This window comes from Thermobia domestica, chromosome 9 (genome assembly GCF_964235325.1).
Source record: "Thermobia domestica chromosome 9, izTheDome1.hap1.1, whole genome shotgun sequence".
Taxonomy (NCBI): domain Eukaryota; kingdom Metazoa; phylum Arthropoda; class Insecta; order Zygentoma; family Lepismatidae; genus Thermobia; species Thermobia domestica.
This window is the reverse complement of record NC_137462.1, coordinates 97,540,099-97,555,833: the sequence shown is the minus strand read 5'-3', so window position 1 is coordinate 97,555,833 and position 15,735 is coordinate 97,540,099. Positions and strand designations below refer to the sequence as shown.

The 15,735-nt window shown below is 37.2% G+C and overlaps 1 protein-coding gene across 1 annotated transcript in view; it reads right to left on the bottom strand.

Annotated features, from left to right (window-relative positions):
- The window catches only part of LOC145694054 (uncharacterized), a 35,446-nt gene extending 28,368 nt beyond the window's left edge, over positions 1-7,078 (bottom strand). The window contains exons 1-2 of the mRNA XM_081770199.1: positions 6,935-7,078; positions 2,719-2,794 (exon numbers count right to left, since the gene is read on the bottom strand). Of these exons, the coding sequence (XP_081626325.1) occupies positions 2,719-2,778 (60 nt within the window). The 5' untranslated portion in view covers positions 2,779-2,794; positions 6,935-7,078. The remainder of the gene's footprint in view (positions 1-2,718; positions 2,795-6,934) is intronic.
- Positions 7,079-15,735: the final 8,657 nt, after the last annotated feature.

Below are 15,735 nucleotides of genomic sequence, written 5' to 3'. Positions count from 1 at the left end.
CTAAAAAAATCACAATTAAGTGCTGTATATACTGTTCCCCCTTCCTCTATCACTTTAAAAGAGTAACATATATAAATTCCAATAACATTCATTGACTGAGAAAAATTCACAAAGAACATGGCCCGCTAAAAACAATACCAACTCCCCCTCCACTCTTTCTTCTACATACCATGTCTCCATTTACCGATACAGCCCCCCTAGTACTATGAATCTCTCTTCTTCCATGGTAGAATGGACAAAGATGATGTAATTCATGCTACTTTACAAAAATATAAACCAAAAAAGTTAGTGGAAAATACGTTATAAAATTTACTTTTGAGGCTCGTTTTGGCGCCCTCTGACTGCGGCGCCCCTTGATCCGCCCCTGGAAATGATCGTGCAGTATCTTACAGTAGTAGTTTTCTGTGTTTACATGTTTACAATTACATAATTACGGTTTATATTCACGAACTGACTTATTTTTACGTTATTGCAGTAGTTGAAACCGTAATTTTGGGTCCACATTAATAGTAAAGATTTAAATACACTAATGATTAATACTTGTATTAAAAAGTGCATATACAGTATACGATTCACTCGTGATTGAGTTTTGCAAGACCACTTGTTTTCGGAAGAAACCCACGATGACACTCTTTTAAAGGGAAAAAGCCACGAAATCTACGAAAGGAGAATCAACATGACAGGGAATAGACATCTTATCTATTTGTATGAATTTTGAAAATTCCAGCTTAATATGGAAGAAGGGAGAGAATTTTTAATTAATATTATATTTTATCCTGAATAATTAGTGATCATACTTTCTTTTAGGGGAATCGCCCGAGAATGGTCATGTGGAGGTCACAGCGGAAAGCGGAATGAGTGTATTGGTTCATAGAGACCAAATGAGACACATTAGTACAGTGCAACCTTCGGAAAACTAATGATAGCAATTTTCTTCCAGACCTAGCGTCTTTGTGTGGCATAGTATGTTTATGCAACCTGCTAATGTTCTTCATCACAAATGGACTGATCGATCTAACACCAGTGCGGATGTTGAGATGCATCCAAGTGTTTCAAAGGATGCTTATCAAATCAGTTTAGGCTGCTGCCAAGCAATTGGAGAAAACCTATTCCACACTTCATTTTATTCTTTAAAAGCATCAATGACTGTATGTCTACAAGATGCAACTGAAGAATGCTCTTTAGTGTTACAGCGTGTAAATCAAGATAATGACTTTCTGTGACGTCGTTTTTCAGTGATGAGGCAACATTCCATTTCTTTCTACAGAAAATTAAAAAAAAGTACAGTCATTGCAGTTTGTACTTACATATCTGTAGAGCGTTTCCAACAACGTTAATTGTTTTTTCTCAAATACTCGTTTATATGCTGCGAAGTCCTGCAAACGATTAACGAAAAGAAATTTTACGTGGTCGTATTCAGGCTGGTGTTTCATCCTCTTCAAACCAGTATAAAAATAAACGAATTACTTAGTCGCAGTAGGTCCCTTTTCGAGCTCAACTAAAGTCACGTCATTACATAATTCACCCAACTCTTGAGATTCGAACAATTTCATGCGCTATGAATAATTTCATCATCACTCAAAATTTGAAATTCCGGGTTCATAGAATCGCACTTTAACCTTTGGTTATGTCATCTACAGCGTTACACTCGGAACAGCAAAGAATTTTCGCGATTATATCCTGCATATTTTCAATTATATTTCTTTCCTAAGCTTAGGTTCTATTTCTTTGTCAGTTTCCTTTTCTCAATAGTTTTAAAATTCTTTTGTTTCTTAATATTGTTTTGCTTTTGGGGTTTAGCATCTCTTTCTTTAGCGAAACTATATGAGACATGGACTTACAGTCTAATGTGGGATCCAAAGCATATGAGCCCCCACCGAGAATGGAACCCGGGTCTTCCGCGCCGAAGACGCATTCGTTAACAATATAACCACAATGGAATTTGATTTCCTGATATCAACCCGGACAGTTGGAGTTTGGAAAATTGGAATTCGGATAGTTGGAGTTTGGATAATTGGAGTTCGGATAGTTTGAGTTCGGATAATTGGAGTTTGGATAGTTGAAGTTCGGATAATTGAAATTCGGATAGTTGGATTTAGGATAAAAATAAGAGTTCGAATAGTTGAAGTTCGGATAGTTGGAGTTCGGCTAATTGGAGTTCGGATAGTTAGAGTTCGGATAGTTGGAGTTCGGATAATTAGAGTTCGGATAATTGAAGTTCGAATAATTGGAATTCGGATAATTGAAGTCGGAGTTCTGATGGTTGGAGTTTTGATAATAGGAATTATGCTATATTTCAGAGCAAAGAAGCAAGAATTTACCTAATTTTACATATTCGATTAAGAATAAAATTAATATTTGGCCGGTATGTACTTCAATTATTTTTGGAATCAGTTGCGGATCTAACGCGGGGCCGAGGGGCCTAGTCCCCACAGTTTTTTGAGTGACAAAAATAATTAAAGCTATTATTTATATGTTTTTGAAAGTTTATAGGAAAAACTCATGATATACTTATCATAGTCTGGGGTTTTTCTGCCCCCAGCTTTTGGAAAAGCAAAATAAATTATCATGGGGTTTGTTGATTAGTGGGGTGGGAAGGATGGGGACTCTGGGATTTATGTATTGTATAAATTTATAATTACAAACAGCAATTGAATAATATAAATTGTATACACTAAGGTGACAAAACTGAAAATAAAAATTGGATGTTTTACTTACATTATAGACTTGTGGAGTAAGGAGTAAAATACATGTTAAAACTATTCCAAATTTCAACATTGTTGAAGACCATATACTGAAAAAATAAATAAAATAAAAGAATAAATTAGATTACGCTTTTATTTAAAGATAGACTGTAGGTCTACAAAGTACAATGAAACAGAACTTGCTACACAGACATTACGATGTTTAACTTGGTAAATGGAGTAACATTACATCAAACCTAATCCTAATGATAAATGGTAAAGTCTTTTCTAATAATAAACAGTCACGCTAATAGATGTCGACAGTTGATGTATTGTTGGGTATTAAACGGTGCTGTCAATTTGCTGAATCAAACTACTAGTTACAGGATAAAAGAGAAACTTCACAGTCTGTGCATGAAACAGTCATGCTACTACTTATCGCTACATACGCTGTCTTACACCAATAGATGTCGCTAGCGTGCAGGCGATTTGCCGATTTAAAATTATTATGGAGATTTAATTGCAACAAACAAACAAAAAAAAGTTAAATGTAAACAGAGCTTCTAGTTAAGAATGATTTTAATGTAGAGGAAGGGGAGGCAAAGTGAATATATGAGGCAAAGCCAATAACGTAATTTACAGTCAATTTAATATAGATGGCAGGAAGTGATTGACCAAGTTTGTGACGTCATTAGTGGAAGAAGAGAAGGACGTTAATGCGTAATGTCTACGTGTTGTTGTTTCCACGAGAGAGAAGAAGAAAAGAAATTACACATTTTGCTATGAAAAAATCACAAGATAAGGGTTTCAGAATCTTTTCCTACTATTCTGTGGAATTTTTGCGAACATAGCATGCATGAATAGTGTGAGGTTTTAACTTTATTATCATATTTGGAAGTAATCGTAACTACGCAATCTATATGCTGTAGATATTATTTTGTTTCGTGTGATAGTGTGGGGCAAAGAGAATAATTTTAGAAGGGGTAAAACGAATAGCGATTTCCTGTCAAGGAATCTCTACAAAAGAAGAGTGCAAAGAAGTATAGCAAGTCCAATAAGTCTACCGAAGCAGGTACTAGTGCACTTTCCTTGAAGGAACTACCAGAAAAATAAAGAAGGAAATGTACCGATCAAGATATTTCTGCAAGAAGAAATATTTTTGCTGCTGCTATAAATATACCAAATACATATGGAATTACGAAGAAAAAAATCACTTCTTCCAATATCTTGAGAAGAAGACGGTAGTTACCAGTGCAAGTTTTGTCATGAATATTATTCACACCCCCCTACCGAAAGACTGGATCCAATGCTCTATTTGTCTATCATGGTTTCAGGAAAATTGCACTGATTATGAGAGTCAAGATATTTACGTTTGTGATCTGTGCAAACCAAGCATGTAATGTGATATTCTAAGCTCTAATTTGCTTTCTTCAGTTTGATAGCTGTTACGCAGATTGTTGTCATTAAGGTTGCTTTTGATTAAAAGAAACTAGACACATAGAACACTGCCTATTTGATAAGAAATTAAACCTATATGGACTTGAGCTCTTTAAATATGTTTAGGTCTAGTGTGTATGCAAGCCTAGTGTAGATCCAATTCCGCATTTAATTGTATTAGACTAAAATGTGAAGCACTTCAGTATTTCTGTATGTCAAGCAGTTCGTTTAGGTGGTAGTTATAACTTATATTTTGCATATTTATACTAAACTCTGGCCTTTAATATGTGAGTTTTCGCTCATTCACTTTGCCCCACTATCATGATCCACTTTGCCCAACCATTGAGGCAAAGCGAATAAATTGTAATAGTTCAGTTATTACGTAATATCACTTACATATGTGAGATTATCATTATTCTTATATTATCATTTGGAAATTTAATAATCATAAAATATTTTCTCAAAGTTTTAGTTTCCTTGTCCTAATTTTAGTTGTTACTTGAGGCTGTTGAAGTTAACTGGTTCGCTTTGCCCTGCTTTCCCCTATATGTAGAGCAGGCAGGTGACTCGGGTCAACACCTAGGCTTAAATTACAGTCAAAATTTGGAAACAGGGTCGTTATTTCGTTTTGCCGCCACTAGGTCGAAAGGGGTTTACGGTCCTTCACTCCAATGTACAAAATTTTAACAAAGTAGGAAATAATAATAATAATAATAATAATAATAATAATAATAATAATAATAATAATAATAATAATAATAATAATAATAATAATAAACTTATTTTATCATAGACCCGCCTAGAGTAGTAGCTAACGCTCTCCTCTTTGGTGCGAGCGATCCTGGGTTCGATTTCCTATGGGAACACTTGGTAGAAAAAGTGTGAAAGATTTTTCAGGCTTGCCATCCTGAGTAAGGTTTTCCTCATTCACACCAGGCAAATGTCGGGGTGGTACATAACACAGGACCTACAGCTTCCTTTCTTTCCCAATCCTTTCTTCCTTCCCTTTGCTCGGATAGTGTGCTCGTGCATCCCTCATACGTGACGGGCTAATGTGGCCACAAATGCTGAAAGCCCAGAAATCTAATTCCTAATTGTAATTCTTATTTTATGCATACCTTTCTTTCAACATTGTTGTCTTATATTTTAATGAATTTTGGTGTAGTAGTAGGTTGTTGTGAGGCAGAGGAGCACTGTACGATAGCGTGCCGCGCATTAGCAGGACAGTGTTAACGTGCTCGCTCCTACGCAACTGTGTACTGGAAGTACAATGTTAAAACTCCACTCAACTTCAATCATTGAAGCCAATAGACTCGTTAAAGGAATTAATACTTGAATAGGCTTTATTCTGACTTTAATCATGTTATTACCATTATTATTCAACTTTTGCGTATTTTCTTCGTTTGGCTTATAAACTTTTCGTGCAACGTGCGCCGTCGACACAAAGGGAATCTGCTTGGCTAATTCTGTATTCAAAGTGGTAGGAGATAAGGACCTTCTAGACTCTCCCCTAAATAGGTTTCTGGCAATGCGAACTACTGGACAATATATGGCGATGAATGCGCCTTTGAGTCATAGCCAGCGCCTTAACTTAGATTTTTCTGGGGGGGGGGGGCAAGCATTAATACGCGTATTTGGGCACCCTAGAAAAAGTTGTTTTTCTTATTCTTGGGCATCCTCTTACCGTTTTTCTCTTACTCTTTATGGACCCTCCGGAGCCTGTGGGCCCTCCCGCACGGCAAGATCTGCGGGACCGTTAGTCACTGCCTGGGCACATTCCATACATGACAAAATTATTAAGGGGACAATATTGATAAATCTCAAAGCCATACGAATAAATATTACTGAAATGGGTCCACGTTTCATTTTTGTTCTATTTACCTTTTGTGTGTTGCTTTGTTTATATAATGTAGTGAATCTGTTTGATGCTTCGTTTATAATCTCATGTTCGTATCGTATATGGAGTGAGAAAATTTTGTGATAAATTGGCCCCCTGGAACGGCGAGGAGATTCCCTGGGGGGCAATTGCCCCTTGTCCTCCCACAAGTTACGGCTCTGGTCATAGCCCTCCCAATTGGCCTAGTAGCTAGCCCGTGTGCCTTCAGTGTACAAGGCTCTGGGTTCGATTCCAGAGGAGCACAAAAAATTCATAATCATTTACCTTAATTAATCATTCATATCCTTTACTCTGAAGGGCATAAACATAGGGCGTTAAACTAAAAGAAATAGTCATAATGAGAACAATGCCTGTTTCGAACGAGTAAAAGAACATTGCGGTAGGCAGTAGTTCCTAACTTTCCCGATAAAGGCGCCACTTGAAGACGTCAAACCAGCATTGAACCAATCTTCCATATATTGAAGTAACTGACGTTGCTTTTTATACATAAGTACAATCTAAATATGTTTGTATTAACTTAATTTTTACAGTGAAAGAATAAGTTAAAGTAATAATTTCCGGTATGCGAAAATATTGTATTTTCATCGGGTTTAAGAATCTTTAGAAAATTTTAAGCTCAATTTAGTACAGAAGTGCGTGCAATCGAATCTAACGATGAATATTTCAAGATGATTATTAAGAAGAGATGCTAAGATGTTATATAATAATAATAATAATAATAATAATAATAATAATAATAATAATAATAATAATAATAATAATAATAATAATAATATTAGAAGAAGAAGAAGAAGAAATTAAGTAGTATAACAATTAACTGTATTATCTTTCTCTGAAAATGTGTAGGCTAAACTCTAAAACTGATATTGTATGTAATGCATAATCTTATTCTTTATACTAGAATATAGATATTTACCTGATATACTTAGGTACAGTATATGCGTAATCTTAAAATTGTCAGCGTAATGAAATTATTTCATTTTTAGTTATCGCCAATTTGTTTCAAACTATAAATAATTACGTCTATGGTTTACAGTCTGCTTCTTAGAAAGTCGCAACAAACATTCCACGCACAAAGCAAATCAAAAATTGAAATACAAGGGAAAACAAATCTTACATTTGTGTGTAACTAGGTTTGTAATTTTCTGTGTATAATTTACAAATGCTCGTAGCGAAACAGTAAACAGAAAATGGTATGAAATAATGATAATTGTAAATAGGTACTTAATGAAGAGAGTGAAGAAAAAAATATGTTGTTTACATCATATCCTTGTGTGTTAAAGCAACAGATATCTAATTAACAATTGTTGGCGAAGAAAAGCAAGAAATGTAAATGGCTTCTCACTTCATATTGAGAAATCTTTGATCTACATCATTATTCAGTCTTTTATGTTAGGTAATGACAGCGTACGCCTTTCCATATCACCAAATATACAAACACAAGAAAATAATTATGCACTTTTGGAAATTTGATCACTTCAAGATAGAGTAAAGTCTTAATATAATTAAAGACTAAATAGTCAGCCTTGGTGTATTTGATGTTTAAAAAATATATATGTATTTTTTGGAAATCTTATAAAGAGTTCATTGTGATTTTACGGTTTTTGGAACTTATTCACACCATGCATACCGGTACTATTTATGTTTCTACATGTACTGGAAACAATGGTTATCCACATTTTCCAGAACTTTTGATAGCATAGCCTTTATCAGTACTTACAAACAGTTTTATGATCATTTAACGCGTTCCAATGCTCATTAATCACTAATTTAAAAAAAAAAAAACTTCTGTTGCCTATAAAAAAGTGCAAGTAAGTTTTCATATAAAGGCTTTCATTTGTACTGTACCAGTTCGAAACGCACATAATAACGTTAATCACTTCTAGCTGTAGCGGTTATACTCAATACATTTTGTAAGCTTACATGATGAAATTGCGAACAATATTGTTTGATTTAGAATATTTTCATGCATCATTTAACTCTTCGGGCATGTTGTACACGAGAGTGTTTTTGAAACTTGTAACACAAAGAAAGACACGTGTGAAGGAATTAACATTTATACCATAATTTATTATGTGACTATATACAGAGATGATTACAATTTTAGAATATCATTTACTGCATTAAGGCTCTACGTTCTGTAATTACAATTTCCATACGTCGCTATGAAAGCAGAATTTTCGGGAAGAAAGCTTGTACGTACATTCCATGTTTACGAATGATCAGACATTGTTCTAAAATATGGTGTCCAGAATTGTCTGAAGGAAGGGCTTCTAGAATTTTCCTGATACAATCGTCATTGGTGATGTCCTCAATGCGTAGTAGCCAAGATCGTGTGCTGTACCCAATAGCACTTCATATCATCGTACTTACCATTCGGCTGCTATGAAGTTCAACAGTGCACACTGACAGAATGAGCTTTATAACAATAGCATCTGTAACGGGTATGGAGTCATTATTGTGGAACAGGTTGACGTGAGACTTATTGAAAACAGGACAATCGAAAACTCAACACATCACTGACAGTTCGTGCTTCCATTTTAATGACTCTCAATGAATGGAAATAGAAACAATGAAATACATGCCCCCAGTTTATCGTTTAGCAGACGCTGTTGGATCTAAGTAGACAAGTACACATTAATTAGTTATGCGTTCCATGAAATTGTTGGTTCTCCATTGAAAAGTGGTGGGTCTGGTTGAAAAAAGTTGGGTAAAGGTTTCGTTGTATATTCATTGTTAAAAATTCGTTGGCCCAACAAATAATTTTGGTTGGATACAATTTGTTGATTATTCAGCTGGTTGCGAAGTTGGTCCACGAATCCTTAACCTGCAAAAATATAACCATCTTTTAAATCTTCATATTATTTGCTCTTACGGCTCTAACGATTCTATTCATATTCCATAAATGTTTATTTAATAGCTTGGCATTATGGAATAACTCATTTGTCCTGAGAAATCAGACAAAGGGTAGTTTACTCTTGGGGTGAGATTTCCTCAGGCGATATTCTCAAAATCCTCTCGGGTACTTCTTTTCACATTTAATAAATAAATGTATTTTAATAGCATGATAACATGGCATAATTTATTTCTCCCGAGAAATTGCATATTTGTCCGTCGTAGTCTACTTTTGAGGGTAAGTTTTCTCAGGCGACTAACTCATAAGGGACACCATAAGGGACTTGGCCGGCATTTTTTACATTTCGCAAATAAATGTTTAGTTAATAACGTCACAATATGGCATAGCTTACTTATTTTGAAAAATACGCAAGGGGTACTTTACTTTTGAGGGTTAGGTTTCTTGCCCTTCCGATCAAGTTTTCTAAAAACGCCTTCTAATTTTCTTTGTATAACTGCACCATAACATGATTTAGTTTATTGGTGAGAGAAATTTTGTTGGTGACCCTAGTTTTTATTTGATTATGTGGTAATTGAATTTGAAATGGTAAGGTGTTTATTATAGTATGTAGTTTCGTATATAATCTTTCAATTGTCTCCTAAGTTTTTCACCAGATTGCAGCACTCAGAACTTAATTCAAATTATGACATTTACTGAACAGGATTGTGTTTTCTGTTGAACTTTTTTCCATAAAAAGTAGAAATATATAGGATAAGGTATTTGCCTGTTGTTTTTCCGAAATAAATAACTAAATAAATAACATCTTTTTGTTTTGCTAGTTTCCTAATACTTGCAATGAACTTGGCATTAATAACATTTTAAAATAAATTATCACCAAACATACTTACTTAACGAAGATGCCTAGCCTCTTGTGTTAGATACAGTCCCCATGCCGTAAACGTCGCCAACACTAGTGGCTCACTTGCCGGTAAATGTCGATCGTCGCTATAACGACGCTTCGAAGGACTGCCGCTAGTGTGCCACTGACGGCAGGGTTTCGTCGAGTCGAAAGAGTTATCTAGAGTCGGAGTATTGAAGTTACTACTGCGTAGCAGCGAGGACTACATTTTGGTCCGCGCTTCTACGATTCGTCACGGAGAAACGAGAAGGGACCAACACGAACTATTGACAGTCATGTGCATGCGGTTATTATTATATATTATTTTTCCTGACGAATTTTCCTAAAGTGAGCTATGGGGTTCATTAGTTCATTGGCGTTTCGTCGCGTCACTGCCGCTGGTGGTACAATTTTCAAAACGGAAGTGGGGCCACCGCGGATCGTCGCTGCGGGGCCGCCAATTTTTGGCGAGATATATTAAGTTGCCCATCGGTGGTCCTCCGACGCCTACGGCATGGGGGTGCTAGCAAGGACCAAGTATTGCAAAACATACTTGTGAGCATAGCACACTTACGCACTTAGATTGGCGAAAGTTCTCACTTTCGGAGGGCAAGCTTGCTTTCTGAACATCATTTAATCATCTTTCTTTTCGCTTCCATCTTCATTTGGGCTTGAGCCCTAGGCTCGTTATTCATCATGACTGACTTTGGTAACGCTTCTGGACTATTGTATCTCCATCAACAACTACCTGTTAATATCGGACCAAACGGACGTCAGAAAACTCAACTTCGGATTGTTACCGGAACGCCACGATCAGGATTCAACACCTCTGGTTCTCCTAGTTACGCTGACTGAATTAGTAAAGGACATCACATTCGCTCTCGGTCTCTCTCGGATGGTGAACAATCTCTGGATCCAATGAAAGAACGCGTTAATCCTATAATTGATCAGAGTAGCATGGATTGGGCATCAACTTCGGTCGATAATTAGAACACACGGAACCAACCAGAGCCCGTTTATAACTTTCGGTTAACAGGTTATGACCAAAAGTATGATACCGTTCGCACAGTTTTTCAGCAGATGGTTAAATATGTACCTCGTCCTGAGATACGCGAAATCGTCAAAACTCACAGAGGCATAAAGTATAGCAATTGAAACTTTGTATCGCATGTGCGTAACAAGGCCACTTTTGAAATAATTGGGCCAAAGGCTAAACTAACAGCCCTAACTCCAAGCACATGCAAAACTCCTCCTCCTCCTAGACGATCGCCAATGCTCTAAGTAGTTATACCAGGAGTAGAACCGGATCTCACCGATAAGGAAATATGTGAGGAATTACACCAGGAAGGATTCCCTGTAAAACGATGTATCAGGATGAGGAACAATAATAGTGCAATATATCTTGTGAGGGTACTCACAGATCAGCCACAATTGATAGATCAATTGTTATCCACGGGAGCCTACATTTATCGAGGACGTTATAAGGTCGAACCCTCTCGCACACCTCCTCCTCCACTGTTACGGTGCGAGAGATGTCAACTGTATAATGAACATCCCACATCCGAATGTACTAACGATATAAAATGTGGCTATTGTTCATTGCAACATTCAACCTAGGGTTGCCCCAATCAAAAGGCACCACCACAATGCAGTACATGTCCTGAGAAACATCCAACTTACAGCTATAGATGTAAGTCTAAGCCACAACCTGAACCATCTAAACCAGAACTTATTGCACCCATAAGGTCTGCTGACCGTCCCACTCCACCTGCTAATTCTTATCTTCATCCTGTTACTGTCGAAGATCTGCCCCGCTTTCTCACAATTAGTTTACAGAACATCCATCCGTTTCTTCCCACTCACATTCTGAAAAAATCATTCATGCAGCTAAAATCTTGTTTAATCTTCAACTACATGCCACATGTTCTGGACCAACAGTTCATTTTCAAATCCAACCTCTTGTAGTCTACGTCTTATATGGCAGCTTCTATTTGCTACTACTTTTGTGTTTTCGTGATGGCTTACAACTTATTATTTATGAACATCCGTTCTCTCTTGACACATCCAGTGCTGTTCACGCAGTTATTACAGGAAGAACATATCTCAGCCTTTGCACTGAATGAAACTTACCTGGCTCCTTACCTTACCTCCTAAAATATAATTTACTACGCCATGATGCTCCGTCCGGACCACGTCTATATGGCGGTACAGCTCTCGGCATTACAACTAGTCTACCATACCGCACTGTTATCATGCCTTACGATTTTAATCTGCCTGAATACAATATAGCAACTATCTACTTTCGCGGTGACACAATCACATTTGCTACAATCTGTGTTCGCCCAGGAAAGATTATCAATTACTATTTCTTTCGTTTCATTGATACACATTATATTATAATGGCAGACTTAAATTTCCATAGTCGAACACAACGCGACAAGCAGCTCTTCCTTGATTTTATACAAACTTCCAGTACTGTAGAATTTCACAACTTGCCACAGCCTACGAGACCAGATAGTAACACGACTCATGACGTAGCAATAACTTCATCTTCTTTATCTCCTCTTATCAACATTACTGTACTGGACTCAATCGGCAGTGATCATGTTCCTATTAAGCTGGAACTACAGTGTACAGTAAAGTCAACAAATCCCTTACCAGTTAGGAAAATTTATCTCTATCATAAGGCTAATTGGGATCAATATCGATCTACCATCGATTATGCCATTACCGCACTCACTGTACCTACATCGCAACATAGTCTTGATCACGTCATCACGGAACTTACTGCCGCAGTTCAAGGTACAGCGGATCATTCCATTCCATCTTCTCATGACCATCCACATAAACCTATCTTGCCGCCAAGATATCTTGCACTTATTTCTGCTTATCGAGAATACCAAACTAGCGGCAACTTGGAGGCACTTCGTTTACATTATCAATATTTCCGAATAACACACAAGAAAAGCATTATAGCCTACAAGAAAAGACAGTGGACTCAAACGTGTAACACCCTTACCACAGAAATCCATCCTACCAAATATTGGCCTAAATTCCATCAACTCACTGGCAACACGTCTCGCACGCCTTATCCTCTTATTCACAACAATCGAGCTCTTAGTACTGACATCGACAAGGCGAATCTTTTTGCTGCATTTTTCCAAGATATCTTCACTCCGCTTCCTGGATGGCACACACCGCAACGCCTTCAATCTTCGATCAACCGTCACGCTGATCCGACATCTGTTCACTTACAACCATCTGACCAGCATGTTCTGGAATCTAATAATCCACTGACTCAGGCTATAGGCCCAGATGACATCAGAGCTACTTTAGCAACTAAACGCAATGCACCACCTGGATTCGACTCCATTATATATGCTCTCATCAAGCATGGACCTCCTTCTTTCATTCTGATTCTCAGTCATTTATACGTTCATCCTTCGAACTGGCTTCTTTCCGCTCGATTCGAAATACTCCAAAGTTCCTTTATTTCCTAAGCCAAAGAAACTACCATCTGACGTCCAGGTGTATCGTCCAATCCATTTAAGAAGTTGTCTTTGCAAAGTATTCGAACGACGACTTCACGAACACCTCACAATCTTCTGCCAATCCATCAAGCTGATTTCCGACCGCGTTTCAGCACACTAAATCAACTATTACGACTTACCACTGCCATTTATAACCAATACAGTAAGGGCTTTCCTTCATGTTTAGTTACATTTGATTTGGAAAAGGTATTTGATAAAGTCTGGCATCCTGCCTTGATATACAAATTACTTAATTATCTGCTACCCATATCTTATATACGCTTAATCAATACCTTCTGAACCAGACGTATTGCATATATTTCTATTAACAACGCTTTATTACACCCAACTCTCTATTACTCCCAATTTTCTTACACTCTGGCGTACCTCAAGGATCTTCTTTCTATCCATTGCTGTACTTAGTTTACGTTGCTGATCTCAGACTCACTCCTCACTTCCAAGTCTATCAATTCGCGGACGATACTGCATTTCTAACAACGGCTCGTACTATCCAGACGAATGCAGCCAGCTATCGACACATTTGTCCACTGGTGTGACGTATGGAGGCTCAGTATTAACTCTGCGAAAACACAATCTATTGTATTTCTACCACCTCGCAGACGATCCAGTGTGTTTCGCAATCCGAAACTATTATACATTCATGTGGACAACACGCCAGTTCCTCTTTCATCGTTTCTCACCTACCTTGGGGTGATATTTGGACACCGCTCACTTGGACACCGCATCTTAAGAAAATTATTACTCAAGCCAGGAACAGACTAAATATCCTTAAACGATTAGTTGGAACCAGCTGGGGTTTACGACCACCTACTGTCCTCCATACTTACAAAGCTTTTTTTGAGAACAACTTTAACTTACGGCCATACAACTTGGGCCTCTGCCCCCGACAAATTTTATAAACAATTATCTATAATGGAGCGACATGCTCTGAGATTGGCATATCGCATTAAATTACCAAGTCCAACCAGTCTCCTCTATGACCTCAGGTTTTCCACCATTGCTCGCTCATCTAGAACAGCTTCGCATCCGTTATATTACGAAACGTTTTGGCTTACAACCCCCCATGCTTCAGGACGTAATACGCTATGACCGAGACAATGATGAACCACCACGATACATCGATACTCCGCTCCAGCACCATCTTACATTGTACCACTTGCAAATGTATCCTGCCGACCGAGACCCAGAAGTATTTGCTATATATCATCCACGTCATCTGTCATCTTTCATATATCCATCATTTGCACAGTAAATACCTACTAACATGGGCCTCTCCTGTCTAGAGGAACACGTGAATAGCCCCAGGAACAGAATATAACCGCATCTGTTCACTAACAGAACCTCGTGTTGTGGCGTCCAGAACAATTCATCCTCATTTCATCATTTCAATTATTCCTACGAGATCTATTATTCTTGTTATTATGTTTTTGCTAAGAATTGTTATTTCATTTTAATGTTTTTCATATTTGTTGTTACATTCACGCACTGAGCCTTTATGCACTGCACTGATTTTATTATTTTTTTGTTTCATATTATTGATCGCCTCCATGCACATCTTTCTCTTATTGTTATTTTGTTATTTATGTATGTCACCAGTCAGTGGTGCCCACCCCCTCATGTCCATGACGCACCCCCCTCAATTGTCTATCCGTAGGTGTTCTTCCATGAAAAAATCTTTTCAATTAATTTTTATACCCCCTCAAACATATTTATATAGATTTTTAACCCCGCCCCAAATATTTCAATGACGCAGTTTGCGTCATAGCCCCCTGTAGGCACCCCTGTCACCAGTTCAAGTTTATTTCTAATGTATATATGTTAATGTCTTTAAAAATGAATAAAGAAAAATCCCTTAGACAAACCAAAATTGTTCTAGCCTCCACAATACAAATGTAACACTTTCCCGAAGAAAGGGCACAACCCTTTAGACGGGTAGACCGCAAATAAAAAAAATTACCACATGAAAGAAAATTGTGTCGAAGTCAGAAATGGATAAGGATTGATTCTATTTATAACGAGAGCAGCATAGGCTACCAATATTTTGTTTATTTAACTTTTTTTGAAGGTGAGAATGGTAAATTTGGAGGACCCTTATCAATGTTAGATTTCCCTTCACTTCCTTGCCCTCAAACCAACGAGAAAAATTGTGACAATCCATTTAGTTAGAAATGAATGTACTAAAATACAAATGTTTGCTGTATTATTGGTTTACTATATTCGTAACGGTTACTTCTTGTTTTGCAGAATCCTGTTTCGTAGAATGTCCTGTCAAGTCTACCCATTCCTGTTTCGCAGAATTGCATGAAATGATTTGATAGCACTTCAATACTAGAAATATTTGGTGAAAGGAACAAAACATCAACCTAAATCTAAAGAGGTGCAGCTCGCAATAGAGCCTTGATCGCACAAGTGCAATCGTGATTTACTGCAAC